Source organism: Topomyia yanbarensis, chromosome 3 (genome assembly GCF_030247195.1).
Source record: "Topomyia yanbarensis strain Yona2022 chromosome 3, ASM3024719v1, whole genome shotgun sequence".
In the NCBI taxonomy this organism is placed as follows: Eukaryota; Metazoa; Arthropoda; class Insecta; order Diptera; family Culicidae; genus Topomyia; species Topomyia yanbarensis.
Genome location: NC_080672.1, coordinates 238,436,284 through 238,458,847, shown reverse-complemented (window position 1 = coordinate 238,458,847; position 22,564 = coordinate 238,436,284). Strand labels below are relative to the sequence as shown.

The following is a 22,564-nucleotide window of genomic DNA, read 5'->3' as shown; positions in this document are numbered from 1 at the left end:
CCCAACAGCTGCTGTGGCAGTCGGTCTCGGAGTCAAGGACAGATGTCGCCCTCTTATCAGACCCGTACAGCATCCCTGCCGGCAACGGCAATTGGGTGTCGGACGGGTCTGGAATGGTGACAATCTGTACAACGGGACGGTTCCCGGTTCAAGAGGTAATACACTCCTCCGCCGAGGGTGTTGCGATTGCCAAGATCCATGGTGTGTTCTATTGCAGCTGCTACGCTCCACCAAGGTGGCCAATAGAACAGTTCAACCAGATGATCGACAGGCTCTCGTCGGACCTAGTGGTCCGGAAACCGGTAGTCATAGCGGGAGACTTTAACGCTTGGGCAGTGGAGTGGGGCAGCCGCTGTACAAATAGCAGGGGTCAAGCGCTAATGGAGGCGCTTGCGAAACTCGATACTGTGCTAGCTAATAATGGCTTCGCTAGTACATTCCGTAGAAACGGCGTGGAGGCGTGGATTGACCTAACATTTGCCAGCCCGAGTCTGGCTCCAGGCATGGGTAGACGAAGGCTACACCCATAGCGATCATTTAGCAATCCGCTTTAGGATCAACTATGGTGTGCAGCATCCGAGGGCGGGAGATCCCTGTCAGGTACGCGGGTGGAAGTCCAATCACTTCGACAGCGAAGCTTTCACCGCGCCCCTGGGACTGGAGGACAACACCGACAGTCTAAGCGGGGATGCGCTAGTAGCTGTTCTATCACGCGCGTGCGACGTCACTATGCCGAGAAAAACACTGCCAAGAAACGGCAGATGCCCGGTATACTGGTGGAGTGCCGAGATTGCAGCTCTACGGCCAGCCTGCCTCAGAGCTAGACGTAGGATGCAACAGCTCGCACCGAGGATGTGGGGTGACGCCTACCGGATTGTGATGGCCAAGACCAAAGGGGGCTCTTCACTCCCAGAACAGTCTCCGGACCGGTTGGCAACGATTATCGAAGTACTCTTCCCGTCTCGAGCCACAAGCCCCTGGCCTAAGAGACAGTGCGGGCACGACCGAAATGGTGGCTCCAGTGACGAATGAAGAACTACTCGCTGTGGCTAAATCCCTAGCAATGAACAAAGCTCCAGGGCCGGATGGAGTTCCAAACAACGCTCTCAAGGCAGCGATCCTAGCGAACCCGAACATGTTCAGGCTAGCTATGCAGAGATGCCTTGACGTGTGCCGTTTCCCCGATAGATGGAAAAGGCAGAAATTGGTGCTGTTGCCGAAGCCCGGGAAGCCGCCAGGCGACCCATCGGCGTACAGACCAATCTGTCTGATCGACACGACTGGCAAATTGCTTGAGAGGATCATCCTCAACAGGCTAACCCCGTACGCGGAAGGTACGTGTAGTGTATAGGCATTGTATACTAAAAAATATATATAAATTATATTAATAATGGCATTGTTCTTCCCTGATTAATAAACGGTTCTAGAATGGGAACAGATACTTTAAATTAAATCGCTCTCATAATACTCTTGCTCTCCTTTTCTGTATATTTCTCGCGGGTCAAAGTGAGATGTGTAAGTGAATTTTCCCTTGAGATCTATCGCGCGACCCTTGCTCTTGCTTTCTCTATCTCCGTCTAATCAACAACTGGTTACCATATCCACGATGGATGAAATTATGAGTATATACGATACTGTTTCATTGCAAACTGGGCAATTCAATGGTATTTGTTTGGGTAAAAGTTCCCTGAGCGGGAGCAGTCGAAGGAGAATAGAGTATTCGATTAAGGAGGCATCGCTCCCAGCTATTCTAAATACCTCTACTCTTTCAATTGAAGCAGATGGTGTACAGAACACTTCCAATTTTGAGGGAGGTGTTGGTCCTTCTAGTACGCAATGCGTAAGCAGTCAACCGGGTCGAGAAGAGTCGAGATTTATGTCTAGCGTACATCAGTTGTCCATCACATCGATAAACGTTCCGGAGTGCAAACCAGCTGAGGAGGATGATATTCATCGACACTCATTCGAGATGTGGAGAGATCTTCTGATGGATTCAATGAAGTTAGCTGGGATAGAAGATGAAACAACAAAATTTACCGTTTTCAAAGTGAAAGCAGGACCAAGATTGTTGGAGATTTTCAAGAGTACAAAATCTGACCCTAGTGCCCCAGATCAATTGGAAAGGCCGTTCTCCAATGCCTTGTACAGACTGAAATCATATTTCGGCTCAGGGTCAGATGTAATGTTACAAAGACGGAAACTCGCTTTAATGTTTCAGAAAGCTGAAGAAACAGATTTAACATTCATAAACCGAGTAGGAGCAACGGCGCGAATGTGTGACTTTGATGAGGATAAGGAATTCGAGCAAATTGTCGGCACCATCGCAGAACATGCCCACAATAAGGAAGTTCGTGCTACCGCTCTAAAGATGCTCAGCAGAAAAGGAACATTTACCGATTTGGTAGACAAAGTACGCGAGATAGAAGCAATTCGGCTCAATGAAGAATTTTTTAAGCGTAAACATGGAAATTCAGAACAAGCCGTCTTAGCACCGGTTTCCGCCGATTTCCCACGCCGAAGTATTCAACGGAAATTTGTGCATCGTTCCAATATAGGAGGAAACCATCATCAGCGCGGTAATCAGAGATTTCACCCTTTTAACGGCTCGGGAGAAAACTTTCGCAGATTCGGAGTAGATAATAGACGTCGCGGAGGCAATATAAGTATAGGTATGTCACGCCAACGCAAGTGTTGGAGATGTGACAGTGCCTTCCATTCGCCGGCCGATTGCAGAGCCATCGATAAAGTATGCCATAGTTGCGGCCGTATTGGGCACCTTCAGAGGGCGTGTCGTTCATCGAATCTCCGTGATGCTAAGAGCCCAACTGGAAAGGATAGTCAGTCTCAAGAACCAGCTGCAAAATTAATTGCATATGTTGAAAAGGAAGAATCAAATGATTCAGTTGCGGAAAATGTAAGCGTTTCTTTAGATGATTAAATTTTATTCAATCATGATTTTTGCGATGGTTTGACAAAAGGATTGCTATGAATTATTGAAAATGTCCGTTTTATGAATTTGAGATATAAAATAAAAACTAGTTTTTAATGCTGTCTTTTTATACATAGAATCTTCACTAATGATATCCATGAATTCTACTATGGAAAAGCCCATATGACAAAGTAGTCTTGCTACTTGTTGTTCTATCGCAAAATATGATTGTTTGGACAAACAGAAGGAGTTGTCATTTACAGTTTATTTTTTTATTCCTTTGACAGAGTCATGTGGAGTATTGCATGCCTGCGCAATTGGCAACTGTAATGGAACAAAGTAAAGGCGGACTCATATCAGCTACCGTAGCAGGTATGCCTTGTCAATTTTTGATTGATTCTGGGGCGCAAGTCAATACGTTCACGGAAGATTTATTCATTAAACTAAAAAAGGATCAGTTCCATAAAAACGAAATATTCAACATACAAGATAAATCTGATCGAACCCTTAAACCATACGCGTCATGCAATGTCATCAAGGTATTAGCGACATTTGAAGCTTTTTTGCATATTACGGATAACAGACCGGTATTGCTCGAGAAATTTTACGTTGTAAGAGAGATTCGGTCACTTCTCAGTAGAGCAACAGCAACTAGATATAGCGTATTGCTCCTAGGTCTTAGCGTACCAGTTACAGATGAGGGATCAATGCTTAACATAGAAGTAAATCCAGTTGCGATTGCACCCATAACTGATCAAGAGAGTTTCCCTAAATTGAATATTCCTCCTGTGAAGATTAGCTACAATAAATCGATAGCGCCATGTAGGAATATCTTCATGAATATACCTATAGCGGTTACACCACTTGCGAAAGAACGACTTCATCAATTGATCTCGACGGATATCATTGAACCGGTTGTAGAGGAAATGGATGTATCGTTTTGTTCATCCATGCTTGTAATTCCTAAAGGTAATAAAAAAAGTTCATTTAATATAGTTTCCAAATCCAGACGTTAAAAAAAATCTTTGCGTGGTTTCAGGCAAAAACGATATTAGACTCGTCATTGATCTTAGAGGACCCAATAAATATATTTATCGAACGCCTTTCACCATGCCCACGCTGGATAGTATTCTCGCGGATCTAAACGGAGCTCGTTGGTTCTCAACTATTGATCTTACCAACGCTTTTTTCCACATCGAGCTAGATGAAGAATCTCACCATTTGACCACTTTCTGTACAGAATTTGGAATGTTTCGCTGTGTTCGGCTGCCTTTCGGACTGTGTAACGCACCGGACATATTCCAGGAAGTTCTGCAGCGAAAAATACTAATGGGATGCAAGGGTGTGCGTAATTATTTAGACGACATCCTTGTATACGGCAAAACAAAAGAGGAACACGACGAGAATTTGGCGCTTGTAATGGAACGACTTCGTGAGCATAATGTGAAACTGAACATGTCCAAATGTGTGTTTGGAAGTCAATCAGTGAAGTTTCTGGGGTTTGTTTTAACTGATCGCGGCTGGAAAGTTGAGGATGGAAAAATAAGCGCAATCAGAGATTTTAGACGACCTGTGAGTTGTGCTGAAGTCAAGAGCTTCTTAGGATTAGTAACGTTCGCTGATCGATTTATTTTTAAACGTGCTGATAAAACTGAACATCTGCGAGCACTGGCTAATGGAGATCGTTTCTACTGGACTAATAATGAAGAAAAAGAATTTGAATTCCTGCGCAACGATGCATTAAAGTCAATCAAAAGGCTAGGCTATTACGACCCAGACGACCAAACAGAGCTACTTGTGGATGCCTCTCCTATTGGTTTAGGGGATGTGCTCATACAATTTAATAAATCATCAATACCCCGAATAATAGCTTGCGCTTCCAAAGCCCTCACGGTCACTGAGCAGCGATACCCCCAAACGCACAAAGAAGCCTTAGCAGTCGTGTGGGGAGTGGAACGATTCTCTTCGTACCTCCTTAGTAAAAAATTTGTCATTCGAACCGATTCTGAAGCAAATGAATTCATTTTCAATAGCAATCACAGACTTGGTAAACGGGCTGTCTCACGAGCCGAAACGTGGGCCCTACGTTTGCAACCATATGATTTTTCTATCAAACGAGTTCCGGGAGAACAAAATATTGCAGATGCGCTTTACAGATTAATCCACAAATCTCAAGAAGCAATACCATTTGAAACCGATAACGACAGCCATTTCTTATACGCTCTTGATCCAGGATGCATGGAACTAACATGGCAAGAGATTGAAACAGCTGCAGAACAAGATATAGAGATACAGATGGTTCGCATGGCTCTACAAACTGACACTTGGCATGAAAAGTTATTAAAGTACGAAGCGCATAAGAAAGAAATGTATTTTTTAGGATTTTTAATATTCAAAGATAATAAGGTAATTTTACCAAGCTGCCTGAGAGATAAAGCGATGGCATCAGCACACGGAGGACATTCCGGTGAAGTATCTATGAAGCGTATAATGAAAGAGTTTTTTTGGTGGCCGGGTATGTCTGTAGACGTTGAGAATTTTGTGAAAAACTGCGAAACATGTGTTAGGTTATCTAGGCGAAATCCTTCATTACCACTAGCTTCCAGAGATTTTTTGATTTGGGGTTACCCGCATATAATCCAGAGCGACAACGGGCCACCTTTTCAAAGTTCAGCATTTGTTCAGTTTTGGAATTAAAGTACGCAAATCAATTCCACTCAGTCCTCAATCGAACGGAGCAGTTGAGAGGCAGAACCAAGGGGTGATTAAAGCTGTAGCAGCGGCCAAATTGGACGGTAACAACTGGAGGTTGGCCATGCAGCAATACGTACATAACCATAACACCTTAATACCACATTCTCGCCTGGGAGTAACTCCGTTCGAGTTACTTGTAGGATGGAAGTATCGCGGCACTTTTCCAAGCCTATGGTGTCGAAAAGAATTAGACAGATCAGATATACGGGAAAGAGATGCTGTTGCAAAGCTGACAAGTAAAAAACATGCGGATATGGCTCGAGGTGCCAAGGAAACACAATTTTCAGTTGGTGAAAAGGTATTGTTGGCACAATATAAAAATAGAAAAACTGACCCTACCTTCGGAGGAGAACGCTTCAGCGTCATCGCAACTGAGGGCGCGAAAATAGTTGTGATGAGTAAGAACGGTATTCAGTATACCCGCAAAACAAAAGATGTGAAGCTTGCTCCAATGACCACTGATCAGCGGAAAAAGTCCAGTAATACAGAATGTCATGATGTTAGGAACTCTACTGAAAGCATCATTGAGGAAGGATTACTGTTACTGCCATCCACATCTGAAATAGATCGAACACAAATGGGAAGCCCACCTCATGGTATACCTAAATCTTTACGGAACAGAGATACTATTAGAAAACCCTCTAGATTTAACGACAAATTCGTATACACCGTTATCCATTAGAGTAGAGAGGAGAAGACATGTAGTGTATAGGCATTGTATAATTAAAAATATATATAAATTATATTAATAATGGCATTGTTCTTCCCTGATTAATAAACGGTTCTAGAATGGGAACAGATACTTTAAATTAAATCGCTCTCATAATACTCTTGCTCTCCTTTTCTGTATATTTCTCGCGGATCAAAGTGAGATGTGTAAGTGAGTTTTCCCTTGAGATCTATCGCGCGACCCTTGCTCTTGCTTTCTCTATCTCCGTCTAATCAACAACTGGTTACCATATCCACGATGGATGAATGTATGAGTATATACGATACTGTTTCATTGCAAACTGGGCAATTCAATGGTATTTGTTTGGGTAAAAGTTTCCTGAGCGGGAGCAGTCGAAGGAGAATAGAGTATTCGATTGACGACCGTTAAGACGAACGGATGCTAGCTGGTTTTGGACGCTCACTGATTTTGGACGCTCGCTAGCTTGGAAAAATGGAACGTCACGACAGTACGGACGGCCTGTCAAGCAACCAGTTTGGCTTTCGGAAGGGTAAGTCCACGGTGGACGCTCTCAACTCAGTGACAAATACTGCCGAGATAGCGATCGAACGGAATAGGCGAGGTATTCGATACTGTGCGTTAGTGACACTTGACGTGAAGAACGCATTCAACAGCACAAGCTGGGATGCCATCGCGCTCTCGTTACACCGGCTTAGCCTACCGGTGGGTCTGTACCGGATCCTGGAAAGTTACTTCCAGAACCGCGTACTGCTATACGAGACCGTTGCCGGTCAGAGAAGGGTTCCGTTTACCGCCGGAGTCCCGCAGGGCTCGATCCTAGGCCCGGTGCTATGGAACCTCATGTATGACGGGGTTCTGAGACTGAAGTTCCCTCCTGGGGTCTAGATCGTCGGCTTTGCCGACGACGCAACCTTGGAGGTCTACGGGGAGTCAATTCTTGAGGTAGAACTAACCGCAGAACACGCGATCAGCACGGTGGAGGAATGGATGAGCGCGAGAGGCCTGGAGCTCGCTCATCATAAGACGGAGGTAGTTATCGTGAACAACCGCAAGTCGGCACAACATGCAGTTATCCATGTGGGAGAAGTCGCGATCACTTCACAGCGAAGTCTGAAGTCTCTCGGAGTCATTATAGACGACAAGCTGACCTTCGGCAGCCATGTCAACTATACATGCAAGATAGCGTCGACTGCTGTTGCGGCTCTATCGAGAATGATGTCCAACAGCTCAAAGGTGTGCGCCAGAAGACGCAGGTTACTGGCAGGCGTTGCCGTATCTATCCTCAAGTACGGCGGCCCGTCATGGTCAAGAGCACTGAGGGCAACCAGTTATCTACAGAAACTGGAGAGCACCTACCGCGTGATGTGCCTCAGAGTGATATCTGCCTACCGCACGGTATCACACGATGCATCCTGCGTGATAGCGAGCATGATGCCAGTCGGGCTGGTCATTCGGGAAGATGAGGAGTGCTTCGAGCTAAGTGGAAATAGGGGAGCCCGCGAGCGCACCAGGGTGACCTCGGTCGCCAGATGGCAGCGTGAGTGGGACAACTCCTCGAAAGGTAGGTGGACCCACCGGCTGATACCTAGCTCGAGCTGGGTGGGAAGACCCCATGGGGAAGTTCACTTCCATCTGACACAATTCCTGTCAGGCCATGGCTGTTTCCGACAGTACCTCCACAGGTTCGGGCACGCGGAGGTCCCAGTCTGCCCGGACTACCCAGGTGTAGACGAAACTGCCGAACACATACTGTTCGTATGTCATCGGTTCGAAGTCGAAAGAAGAGCAATGCTTGACGTCTGTGGCTGGGACACAACCCCTGATACCCTTATTCAGCGGATGTGTCAATCGGTGGAGAAGTGGAACGCAGTCTCGGCTGCTACCATCCAGATTGCCTGTAGGCTACAGGTAATCTGGCGAACCGAGCAACAGACGACGGGCACGGCTAACTAGTGATTGGTTAGCTGGAGCAAAAAAGGCCAAGCGCAAAAAAGAGAGTGAATGGTCTGTTCATGCCGAGGCAGGTTTGGCGCAGCGACTGACAACCGCGTAAGGGGTAAACCCAGCCACCCGAAGCAAGACAGAAGAGTGAGTGTATAGGAGTATAAGTGGACTGCCTCATGCCAAGACGGGAGGGTCATAACGTAGTATGTTGGGACTTAGCTATCGATGCTTCATGGCGTGGCAGAGGAGTGAAAGGGTGAGCATCCATGTCAGTCTCACACGGCATGTTAAGGGTGAGCACAAAAGTCAGCCTCACATGGTATGGTAGAGGCTAGCACAAAAGTAAGCCTAGCAAGGAATGAAAAAGGTGAGCACACAAGTCAGCTTCGCATGGTATGTCAGAAGTGGGGCCCAAGAAAAATATCCCATATGGGATGCCAGGGGGAGTGACAGAGGTACAATAGAGTGGCACGATTGAGAGTGAATCAGGTGATAGGGTGAGCACCCAAGTCAGCCTCACATGGTATGGATGGGGCGAGCACAAAAGTAAGCCTAGCAAGGAATGAGTAAGGTGAGCACATAAGTCAGCCTCGCAAGGAACGAAAAAGGTGAGCACAAAAGTCTGCCTCATGTGGGAGTGTTTGAGAGTGAATCAAGGTGCGATAGAGAGAGCTCCCAAGTAAGCCTCATATAGGACGTATGAACGCGTGAGTGAGAGTGAATGAGTACATTAAGTACAGCCATCCCCCCAGGAGTAATACCGAGAGGTAGTTCCTGGGAGGAACGATGGTGGAGCCCAATGGAGTTTAGTCGGTATTAATGGCAGCGTCACCATTCGAGCCCGACACGCCCCCAGTGCACCCCGTGCGGTACTGGTCTAGGACGTAAAGGTCTTCTCCATTGTAAAAAAAGAGCTAGAAGGCAGATTCAGAGAGCAGTATCGGATCCGGATAGAGAGAAGCGCAAGGCAGCAAGGGCCGCCTTAAAACGGGAGATCAAACCCAGGGAAACCACCGGGTGATCCAGCCTCGTATAAGCCTCTATGTTTGCTGGATACACTCGGAAAACAACTGGAAATAATCCTTCTTAACATGCTGACGAAATGCACGGAGGGCGAACGCGAGCTGTCCAAAAGGCAGTTTGGTTTGGGCAAAGGAGTATCGACAATGGATGCATTTCGGGCAATCCTCAAGAGTGCAGAGAAGGCAAGAAGAGATCGATACTGCGCTGTGGCCACAATAAATGTGAAGAATGCAGCACTGCACCGAATAAGTCCCCTACTATCTATGCCGGATCCTGAAGAGCTACTTCCAGAGCAGAGTGCTACTATACTAGACGAATGAAGTCAATGCGAGTTACAGCGAGCGTTCCTCAGAGCTCCATCTCTTTGAAACTGAGTGTGCGATGTTTTCTTGATACTGCGGCTGCCCAGGAACGTGAAAATAGCGAGTTTCGCCGGCGACGTGTCACTAACGATGATGGATGAGACATTTGAAGAAGTGGAGGTGTAATTGACGGAGACAATACACGTGATCGAGAACTGGATGAACGTGGACAAGCTGCAGATAGCTCACCACAAGATGGAGGTGTTCTTGGTCAGCAACTGCAAGGCGGTTCAGCGAATGCAGATTGACGTCGGATAATCGACGGCCGGTTGAGCTTCAACAACCACGTTAACTGCGCCTGCGACAAGCAATGAACGCAATAGCGAGGATCATGCCAAACGTCGGCGGCCCTAGAAGCAGCACGAAACGTCTGCAATCTAGTGTTTCATGATCGATTCTGCGATATGGGGTTCCCATCTAGGTTACTGGCTGAAAATCAAGTGGAACTGCGAAAAGCTGAACAGGACGTTCCGGCTGATGGTCGTACGCGCCGCTAGCAGGTACAGAACAATGTCGTCGGAGGCACTATGCGTTATCGCCGGGATGATCCCCATGACCCCCCCCCCCTAAGGAATGGAAAAGGCGAGCACACAAGTCAGCCTCGCAAGGAACGAAAAAGGTGAGCACAAAAGTAAGCCTCATGTGGAGTGTTAGAGAGTGAATCAAGGTGTGACAGAGAGAGAGAAAGCTCCCAAGTAAGCATCATACAGGACGTATGAACGTGTGAGCGAGAGTGAATGAGTACATCAAGTACAGCCATCCCCCCAGAAGTAATATCGAGAGATAGTCCCTGGGGAGAACAATGGCGGAGCCCAATGGAGTTTAGTCGGTATTAATGGCTGCGTCACCATGAGAGCCCGACACACCCCCATTATACCACGTGTGGTAGCTTGGTATCTACTAATAGCACGTGTACTGGGTTAGTACTTAAATGTATTCTCCATTGTAAAAAAATCCCCACCTGTATCAGACTGGCGGAGCATATCAAGTGCTATACTCGGAGAAACACCGGAAACGTGAGGAAGACGGTGAGAAGAGAAGGTGGACCTACCGGCTCATCCCAAACCTATCGACGTGTGTCAATAGAAAGTACAAAGAGGTTAACTTACACCTGACACAGCTCCTTTCGAGCCACGTCTGCTACAGAAAGTATCTTCAACGGTTCGGCCCAGAGTGTAAGAACGTCGAGAAGACACCGGAGCATATGGTCTTCGAATGTCCGAGGTTCAAAGCTACACGCAGGGATATGCTTGAAACGGTAGGACCGGGCATCAACCCGTATAACGTGGAACGCGGTCTCCAGAGTGGTGACGCAGATCACGACCGACCTACAGCGGAAATGGCGTGATGAACAGCAAGCACTGTTTCGGGAGAGCAATTACCGCCGAGAAAATCTCTGTCGGAGTAGACTAAATCCACAACCGGGGACTGGTCGAGTAGAATGAGACAGAGCGCTTGATACGGGTCAAAGCTTCGAAATAGTTAGTAAAATTGTTCCTTATCGAAAAATATTAAATAGGTAATGCTTATTTCATCATTAGGGTGCCGCTTTCCACGTTAAACTGATTAAAAAAGCGATTTTTTAAAAGTCGATTTTTTAATGAATTTCTTCTGAACCGCTAAACCGAGTTTTATTGTTAATGCAAGGTTTTTTAATGTAGTTTCAAGAAAAAAAAGAAAAGTTTCAAAGATTTTGTTGGAAAAAAATGCGTATTAGTTGGATTTTCTTAATTAATTTAGTTATAGAATTTGCGTTTCGACTTCGTCTCATCAGCATCCGACACTAACTTGACGACAGGATTAAGCTTGCGCCTGGATTACGGCACACTGATAGAATATATTCGTAAATCTCTAGGAATTAGTTTCGTACAGACAATTTTCATAAAATATACGAATTTTTCGTACATATGATGAATCATTCGTAGTTCTATTGAAACATTTTTATTTTTCATCATGAATTTTTCGTGAATACCACGAAACGACTTTCGTTGGCTTATTACGAAACAGCTTCATTCGGCAAACGAATTGTTCGCTACTATACACGAACATCTTTATAATATTTACGAGTACTATTCGTCAAACCGTCAACGTCAAAAGATCTTCAATAGAGGTAGAATATGGAGTCATTGTTGCTATACGTCAGATAATTGTTGATCATCACGACGGTCTCAGTCTGACTATTTAGTAGCCGTATCCGTGCCCGCCGGTTTCAGGAAGATTTCCTGAACCTCTTTCGCTTCCAGTTGATCCAGAATCCGGAGCTGTACGGATTCAGTTGAGCCACCGCGAACTGCTCGTTGGTTTTGTATGAATAAGATTGAGTTTTTCTTTGCCGGAGCAATGTCAAAATAATATGCCATTTTTTTCTGCTCATTATTTTATTAAACAATTTATAAAAAGAACAAGATCACGCGCATCACTATCTTTAACCTTTTAAGTATACGATCAAAAATATTCGTCGCCGCACCTATCCACCGCCTTCTAACCATTCTTCTCCCGGCGGCTCAAACAATCTGCTCCAGTACCAGATCCTGCTCCGAAACTTGCGATTCGGCCATATCGAAATCGATGGTACTTGGTTCATTGATAAAGATTCTCACCTTTTTATTGGTCCGTGAGAGGGCGGTGCTTTGAACTTGATGGCACTGATTTTGACCAGCTGATTGAAGGTAATCGAAGTGCTCAGCTGTTCGTCACAATCGGACACCAGATGACCACCGCTGGAACTGAGCGCATTCACCATCGGGTGGTCGTTCGATTCGTTCAAACATTAGCACTGGTTCTTCTGGATGAAGGTGTTCAAGTTCAACATTCCATGACCGTAATGTTCTCGAGATTCATCCACGCTGGCGACGTAATGTTTCTGTATTTTGGCTTCAAGTCCATTAATGTCCGCACCCTGCATCCTGTCAATCTTTGTTCTGGCTCGTTAGAAAATAAACATTGGCATGGTCGACATGCCCTGGGACGGCGCCGTTTCGGCACATCTGTCCACGTCCACCTTGAGAAACACAGCCTTTGGATATTTCGCCGGAAGCTGATCGAACAAATGCGATATGTTTCAGAACGGTCTACACCAAGCTGCGGTAAAATCCACAACGACTAATTTTTCTCCTGCTGCGGCTAGTTCGGTTTGGAAGTGAGCTTCATTGGTAATTGCTTTAACAGCCATGCTGTATGGTTTCTTGCGCTGCTATCGGTTAGATGAAGATTCTAGTTACAGGGCCACTACTTTACCCAGAGAAATTAACTACTTAATTAACTTTTAACGTTGTACACTTTACTCCACACAAAATTTATCTAATCGAGAATGACGAGAGATGAACGATAAAAGATGAATACGAAAACTTCTCTTAGATGAACGAAATTAATTCGTGCGAGCAACGAGATTGTTCGTAATATGCATAAATGTTTATTAAAATAAACAAAACTTTTCGTTTCATGCACGAAAAATAATGTCGTTTTCAACAACATTCGTGCAATGTACACTAAATAAGTTAAATTTACGAAAACTTTCGTTCATCAAGCGGCCACACCACAGTAAAATCGATTTGGCCACATCGATTTTTTTTAAATTAAAAAACTCGATGTTGTCAAACATCGATCCCAAAAGATCCACTGAAAACAGTAAGAGGCTAACAAATACGAAAACTTTTCTAAAATAAACTAAATGAATTCGTGCAACCAACGAAGTCGTTCGTAATATACGCAAACATTTATTGAAATAAACGAATCATTTCGCTTCATTCACGAAAAATAATGTCGTTTTTAACGATAACATTCGTGGCATGTACACTAGATAAGTAAAATTTACTAATACTTTTGCTCATCAAGCGTCCATTTCTTCACACCACAATCTTTCTAGTCCTCAATAGAGGTGAGCAGGTTGAAATAAAATTGATTTTGCCAGATCGATCCTTTTAGCTAGTAAAAAAAAATTAAAGGGTTGTGTACAGGACACGACCACGGTGACATTAAAAATGTAGCTTTTTTCAAGAGCGTGCAAATGTATTTTATCTATCACACATATCGACTCAAGTTCTTGCTCACTCGCCTGTTTTTTTATGTTACAATTTGCTATATACCCTCCCCATTAAAACATAATTTATTGAAGGTCTTTTAACGGTAATCTATTAATTAATCAAGTATCTCACTAGGTGATTGGCATTATTTGGCTAATCCATCTAGTAAAAATAGGCTGGTCTGTCCAGAAAATATATTTAAAAGAAAAGTTCCATATTTAGAACCGTGACGAGGAAGCCCACGCCCAGCAACGGAAATATACAGATTCTTCATGAAATATGAAATTTCATTTTCCATTTAAATTTTCAATAATGTATTAATGAACTTAAGTAAACAATCTTAAGGTTAAGTATTTCTTGATCGATTAGTGGTGAAAAAAATGAAATTATTTGATAAATTACATTGTTATGCAACGTTCGCACTACCAGTTAAAACGGGTTTTATGCTATCTTGGTGACATTTTCTCTTGTTGCTAATTATTAAAACGTGTTATAACTCTGTAGTGTAAACATTGTATTATTAAACCAATTCTACAGCGTTTTATGTTATATAGGTGTTTTATGTGGTAATAGGACTGACATAATTATATCTTCAGTACAGCGGTTTGTTGCATAATTTCAAACAGATATATTTTAAAATTTAAATTAGTATACCTAACCGTTCAATTTGTTGTATACTTTAAAACGCAATTAGAACTGTGTTTTAACTACATAGGGCAGGACAGATACTCTGACTGGATAAACTGGAAAAACAATTTTAAGTCCAGTAACGATTAAGACATGGCTTGAATTTGAATCGAAAAAGAACACCCGCCTAAACTGCTGCTGGGACGGTAAGTTCTGTTTTAAAATTTTCCGTTGTGTACAGTACGAAACAAAAGTGTTTGAATTTAGAAAACAAAAAGTTCTGCTGGGAATGTGATTGTTTCCGATGCAATTACACTCAGGTTTTTTTTACGCAGGGGATACAGGCCGTGCAAATGAAAACCGCCTAAATTTAAAAAAAAAAACGCGTAAATGAAAACCGCGGAAATTTCAAAATTCGCGTAAAAAATACCGCGTAATAAAACCTGAGTGTACTCCCCTATATAAAATACTACGCTGCTGAACAGTGCAATAACTACAGAATCACGTTGTCAGATGCCTTACTGATAAAAAACATAACCAAAATATGAAACATATGAAAACCAATAGGCTCTTTACCCTAGGCAGCTACAATGCGCCGTAAACATGGATTAACAAGTTACAACGCACACGCATGCATAAAAATAAATATATTTTATTCAAACGCAACACTCTTAAGCAGCACACACCGTATTGAATTAAATCCAAACCACCCCACCCACCCACTTTGCAAATCATTCTGTGACACCGTGCTGGTACCCGAAAAATCCGCACACGGCCACCGCTGCCGAAAATGCATAGCGTCTACCGCTTATTGTAGTGCCAACACGCTGCAGCCATGATCTTACCCGTTCGACATAAGAACAAAAACTGATTCAAACGGGTACGCGTCACCTCTATTTATAAACTAACCGTAAATGGTTTAGTCACATAGGTGCGAGTGTGTGCAAATGCCAACGTTGCCGAAAATCGATAGCGCTTATTGCATCGCCCGGAGACGATGTTGTTCGTATGAGACAAGAGCAACAACTGATTTAAACGGACATGCGTCGCTTCTATTTATGACTTTTCGGCTTTCATTGAGTCACTAAGCTGCCCTCTTTTGACGGCTGTGTCTGAGAAATCTGCCTCACGAATGGTAATTTTCCCGTTTTTCGTGAACTTTTTAATTTTACCAATTTCCAAAAGTCTACTTTTATTGGGGAGATATTAAATTATTACCAATATTTAAGTTAGGTGTTTCTGAATCGGTTGGTGTATGAATGATTAAAATCCATCTAGTAATATCGGAGTTATAAGCGTGCAAACCTTACATAGTTTCGTTACATGGGAGATAGTTTAGATTTTAGAATGACACCTAGCCCCAGATAGTGGAGTAAGACATTTTTAATGTCAAAAAATCATTGCTGTCAAACATCAATACTAAAATATCGATAGAAAAAATAATATGCAAATGAATACGAAAACATTGGTAAGATGAACGAAATAAATTTACGTGAGCAATGAAATCGTTCGTAATATACACAAACGTTTATTAAAATAATTGAAACATTTCGTTTCATTCACGAAAAGTAATGTCGTTATCAACGATAACAATCGAGCAGTGTACATTAAGCGTGTAAAATATACGAGAGCCTTCGTTCACCAAGCGGCCAGTCTGGTTCATGAAATGAACGAAACCTACTATTTACAATGCACAGTGGTCCAGGAAGCGAAATTAGCGGGAAACAATTGTTAACGCATTCATCTTTAGGTTTAGAGATTTGGTGTCTTAGAAACATTTATTGTGCGTGACAAACAGCATCTTTTGGCTGAAACGGTTTTAGGGTGGCCCTTAAAGTGTCAAAGTTGTAGACATTATTTCAAATTATAGTTCAAAGAGAATTAATTCTGAGCAACTTTGTTGAAGATACTAACTTTGTATCCCAAACCGTTTTCATTTTATAGTGAGTTCCATATCATAACTTAGGGTGTCTCTCAAAAAGCAGTTTTCTCCGTACAGTTTTTTAATATGATTTTTCTCACAAAAGTACCTTTCAGTGTATTTTTAGAGGATGATTAGAGGCAACTTTTGCTGAAGAAAGAAAATTTTTATCTTGTCTGGTTCAAAAGTTATACTTAATTTTCACTTAAAAATACGACCTTTTCAAATGTCGATATCTCAAAAGGAAAATTGATAATTTTGATTGTATTTGAAAGGCTGTAGTTTTGTCTACAATATATTGAAAAATTGGAGAACGCTTTTTTGTCTTCCTCAAATAAATCAAATTTAAGTAAAAGCATTTTTGCGTTTAATCCTATAGCGCTCATACTAAAAAAAAATTGTTTTGCGCGGATTCTGTGAATTCTTGTCAAGACTTTTCAAGGATCACATACATTTGCAGGCTTTTCATATTGCAAATAGGGTGATGACCCTATTTTGGGCTCACTCGTTAGGGTGGCACACTAGACTGCCCAGACAATTAATGATTTTTTGAAAACTCAATCGGCCTACCCCTGATTCGATTCCTAGTCCCACCAGGAGCTCTTGCACCAAATTTGAAGCAAATCGGACAAGTCTAGCTACCGGACCAACGTGCCTGAAGTTTGTATGAGATTTTTCTACAATTTACATGGAGAAAACCCACTAACTCACATTTTTGCCGCTGGGTGGCACTGTATGCATCGTATTCTTACTGAAAGTGAAAATAAGAAAGATAATTTAATTGTCTACAACTTTGTCGAAGACTGCTAGTCAATCCGGCTTTGTTAAAAGAAGTTATTAAATTTTTGGCGAGGTGATGTCTGAGTCAGTTTTCCATAGGGCCTAGCAGTGCAAGGTTGTGTATCAGTACTCGATTCCCACGAACTATACATTTTTGTGAAATAACAGTTAGGTTTAGCTCAATAGTATGTTCAGAAGAATTATACCACATAATACGAGTTTTGTTTTGGTTGGAAAATTTTAGTTCCAACTGTGATCGCATAGAAGGCGCCAACACTAACTTTTCATAGAAGAGAGATAGAATATCGAGATGTTCGGGAGAATTATTGCAAAATGCCTGTTCTACAACTTTGTGGAAGACACCTAATTTTTATCTCTCTCCGTCGAAAAGTTAGTGTTGGCGCCCTCTATGCGGTACAATATGGAACTAAAATTTTATAACCAAAACATGACTTCTATTATTTACTACAATTATTAGTTCGTGCGAATCGAGTACTGATGCACAACCATGCACTGATAGGCCCTATAGAAAACTGACTCAGATATCACTTCGCTAAAAGTGTAATAACTTCTTTTAACAAAGCCGGATTCACTAGCAGTCTTCGACAAAGTTGTAGACAATTAAATTATCTTTCTTATTTTCACTTTCAGTGATAATACGATGCGTACAGTGTCACCCAGCGGCAAAAATGCGAGTTAGTGGGTTTTCTCCATGTAAATTGTAATAAAATCTCATACAAACTTCAGGCACGTTGGTCCGGTAGCTAGACTTGTCCGATTTGCTTCAAATTTGGAACAAGTACTCCTGGTGGGACTAGAAGTCGACTCAGGGGTGGGCCGATAGGGGTCATTTTTTCCTGTCACTCTAGTGGCACACTCTATCATTAATTACTAGACCTATGTACAATCGTTGAAATGCATATAAATTATGATCAATGCATTAGGGTCAATATATTTGCTTTATTCCTGAGAACCAGTATATTAAATAACTTGTATACGAGTGCAATAGAAACTATAATCGCTTTCCTCTTACTTCCACCCTACCATACCACCAACAAACATAATGGAGCTATCGAAAATGCAAATATACAAGTCATAATGGAGCTATCGAAAATGCAAATATAAGAAGTCTTTTTAGACGGTTTTTTATGCGCGCATCCCCTACATAAAGAAGCCTAAGTGTACAGTATGTAAAATAATTAAAGACACTCGTTCTTTTCTATTTAATCCCATTACCACTACTAGACTGCCACACTTTTTTTATTTGTTGGCTGTGAAATTGTTTCATAAGCGCAATTCTCTGTTTTCATCCTCGTCGATAAAGCTTTGATCATACTCATTAATTTTTGTAGTAGAAGATTAGTTTGATGATTTAAAAACCACAATAAGCACGTCTAAAGATTACTACTAGTGTGTGTAATACTGGAAATCGTTACATCTTAGCTGCAATGAGTCGAGCTGCATCAGTTCCCCATTTGATAATCGAAATCATGCTTAGTTTCTGGGTTTCAGTATTGCACTTGATGCACTCAATTAAGCTCTTTGTAGAGTGGTCTACCAAATGTACGACAGTCGTTTTAAAGTACTTAAATGATTCGCTTATTTCATTTAAAAATATTAAAAACTATGTTGAATAATTTGATGCATTTATATAACAGAAGGATATCAGATTTTTTTTTTACTTCAACAATACTGTTATATGAAGGTCAATTTTGTTTTTTGGTTTGAGGTTAGTAGAGTGCAGATCTTGATACTGCTACCTGCTGAAACCGTACCTGCAAATGAACGAAATCGCTTGTAAATTTGTGTGGATTTTGGGAAATCTTGGCAATAATTAAGTCAAGTCATTGGTGATTGATGGTCTTTACCCTATCTGCATTATGAAAAACCTCCAAATGTATGTGATCCTTGAAAAGTCTTTATAAGAATTCACAGAATCAGCGTAAAACAAATATTTTTTAATATGAGCGCTGTAGGATTGTACGCAAAAATGCTTTTACTTAAATTTGATTTATTTGAGAAAGACAAAAAAGCGTTCTCCAATTTTTCAAAACATTGTAGACAAAACTACAGCCTTTCAAATGCAATGAAAATTATCAATTTTCGTTTGCCCTCTTTTGAGATATCGACATTTGAAAAGGGCGTATTTTTAAGTGAAAATTAAGTATGACTTTTGAACTAGACAAGATGAAATTTTTCTTTCTTCAGCAAAAGCTGCCTCTAATCATCCTCTAAAAGTACACTGAAAGGTACTTTTGTGAGAAAAATCATATTAAAAAACTGTACGGAGAAAACTGCTTTTTTGAGAGACACCCTAAGTTATGATATGGAACTCACTATAAAATGAAAACGGTTTGAGATACAAAGTTAGTATCTTCAACAAAGTTGCTCAGAATTAATTGTTCTAGAATATTGCAGAAGAAAGTATCATTCTTTTTGAACTATAATTTGAAATAATGTCTACAACTTTGACATTTTAAAACCGTTTCAGCCAAAAGATGCTGTTTGTCACGCACAAAAAATGTTTCTAAGACACCAAATCTCTAAACCTAAAGATGAATGCGTTAACAATTGTTTCCCGCTAATTTCGCTTCCTGGACTACTGTGCAATGCACAAAAATACTTCGTTGCAGAAAACGACGAATGAATTCGTGCATTGCACGATCGATTTCATTATATTTACGAATTTATATTATCAATGTAGCTCCACAAAAAACGAAAACACTATTTGTGTTTCTGAGCAAACCCCTAGTCACGGATGAAACGCAAAATCCATAATAATTTTTCTCTTCACGTGCAAAGATGAATTTAAACAATTTTCCCCTTAAGGCGAAAGGTTACAGGATCGGCTGCGGCGCTTTCTCGAATTTTTAAAACTTTTACGTAAGAGATATCAATAATCCCTCTCGTGTAAAGTTGCGCAAGGAATCCCAAGAAGCAATTGCAACTTGTTGAAAGTTTTAAATGTTGCACGTCTGCTACACAATATTTTTATTGTTGGATATATTTGAAAAGAATTTCTACTGTTTTTTAAACTGATTGTACAACTATGTAACTATAGAGCAGGCAAACAGTGTTAAGTAAGCAAACATCAATAACAGTTGTGAAACTAATCAGAAACTTTGCTAACTTGCACAAACAGTCTAACAAGTTGCAAATGCCTCTTTGTTTGCCATTCCACCCTAAAACAGAACTGTCCAACTACCCAATGCTCGACAAATGGCACAGCTATTGTTTTCATTATTTTGCTGCATTTAGGAACATGTTGCACAACATACAAACAAAGTGCGCTTTTTCCATAACATAGTTGTTACTAAGAGAGTTACAAATACTATACAGTAACAAAGCATGCTACTTGGGGTTAAGCTATTTTTTGGTATAACTAAAATTTTAAAATTTTGATGATTACTCACGGCTAGCATTTTCTAGTTCGAACCAAAATATCTCCGATATTTTATTCAAAAGTACCCCATATTATTGCATAGGATTGTAGCTTGCTTTGTGTAGAATTTTTCGTTCGCTTACATTACATAGCTACGATGTTCCGTTTTTGAGTTATTCATATTTTAGTAATGTTGATGAAATACCCATATTTGAAGCCGCAATTCTACCAAATGCCGTATGTCCATTCTAACTTCAGTGAAAATGAATACAAAGCGCACGCGCATGCAAGATGTCGGTTTTGTGCCAGACCGGACTAAACGATATTACATTGATACAGAGAAAAACGTGTACAAAGATTGAATCTTTGCATTCTTTACCGCAATGGATTCATTTCATAATTCATGCTAATGATAATATTTTTCAAATTTGGCGCAAATGAAATGTAGCTGAAGAAGAAATTTTTGATTCAATCCTATCATTTTCTCTTCTTTTTAGATTTTGCTACTTAGTCCGGTCTGACTTTACACCGATCATATAGCACAATGGTGAAACAGGTAAGAAATCACAAATGTCGGTTAGCCGCATGCTACCGCATGGTTGCAGCTACGTGTTTCCCCATTGATGATTTCTATAGTCTGACTGTTGGTTTGAATATTTCATTCTTTCCGATATGTTATTATAGTTACTAAACTGCCTGGGCGTTCAATAATAAGGGATGCCGTTGAGGTGGAGCTTCCATACTGCATTGTCAGTAGCTTTTCGCAAGTTCTTGAGAGGTGAAAGTTTGGTTACCCTCCCACTAATGAAGAATAAATAGACGATAAACTGCTTGCTGGGGAAATAAACGCACAATTCAACTTCAGCATAGTATGCATATGTATATTTAGCTTCTGCTAAATCGAGAGTGATTTTGAAAATGGCTGTAGTTTTTAAATATCCATGTTTGTTTTTGCAGATATACGTTTCCCTACGTTCTTATTGCTGGCTTGAACCTTTCGAATAGAAATTCGTTCAGTTTACTCTTCATATAAAATAATGAGGGAGTAGTACACATGTCCCGTCTATAACAGAGGTGATAAGCTGGATTGTTGCAAGTACAAGTCAATCACATTGCTGAATGCCACCTACAAAGTGTTCACCGCTGCCCATAGAGAAAAATGGGGAATTCAGAGCAGGTTTTACTGGGGCATGCATCACAACAATAAACGAAATATTTTCGATTCGACTAGTCTTTCAAAAATGTTGCAATTACAACGTGCCACCTGTTTATAGATTTCAAAGCCGCATATGATACAATCGATTGAGATCACCTATGGGATCTAATACACGAATATGGGTTTCTAGCTAAACCGACATATTTGATCAAATCGACTACGGATCGAGTGATGTGTTACGTCCGAGTATCGGGGACACTATTAAGTTCTTTTGAAACTCAGGAAGGACTATCTAATGTTAATATCTTCGGAAAAAAATGCGGTAATAAATGGTAATAAATATGTACACGACAGCAAGAGGTTCGAAGGAAGAAACATTACACCTTATGCTCATATGCTCGGTTCTAAACCAAGAGGCGTGATATAGGATCATGTCAATCATCATTTCAACACTCTAATAACCAGACCTCGAAAGCGAAATTTCCATCTCGTTACATCTTAGCAGTTTAGAAAATATTGAAAACTACTATTTTTTGGGCTATCTAGACTACTGTATTACTACTACTGCATTTAGATGCGACCAAAGTTAAATTTTCTACGACTAAAAAGTCGGTGCAAGTACTACAAAACACTGAAAATTACAATTATGTGGAAGAATTTAAATCCATCGTGAATAACCATGAATGATATAACCTTAAATTATTTGTATGTGAGCGAAACATTTCTAGAAGACCGTTGATAGTTTCTCATGTAAGGAACAAAAATATCTTAACAATGCAATACAGAAAATTTATCTTCATTGGATTTATTATGAAATTAGTATGTATATGAGCGAGACATTTCTAGACTATTGCTGATAGTTTTAACTCAATGAGCTATTATATCTTCATATATAGTTCAGAAAATTTTCTTATTTTCAATTCCGATTTGTTATTTGGCCGAGTCTCATATACCAATCGACTGTGTGTGTTTT

General features: G+C 41.2%; 2 protein-coding genes across 11 annotated transcripts in view; one reads left to right on the top strand and one right to left on the bottom strand.

Annotated features, from left to right (window-relative positions):
* LOC131691421 (uncharacterized) overlaps window positions 1–22,564 on the bottom strand; it is a 1,322,992-nt gene that overhangs the window by 945,952 nt on the left and 354,476 nt on the right. The window lies entirely within an intron of this gene.
* LOC131691424 (uncharacterized) lies at window positions 1,810–5,278 on the top strand. The gene is made up of 2 exons (XM_058977804.1): window positions 1,810–2,914; window positions 3,217–5,278. Exons 1-2 carry the CDS (start codon window positions 1,877–1,879, stop codon window positions 3,943–3,945), a joined length of 1,767 nt encoding a protein of 588 aa, XP_058833787.1. The 5' UTR covers window positions 1,810–1,876; the 3' UTR covers window positions 3,946–5,278.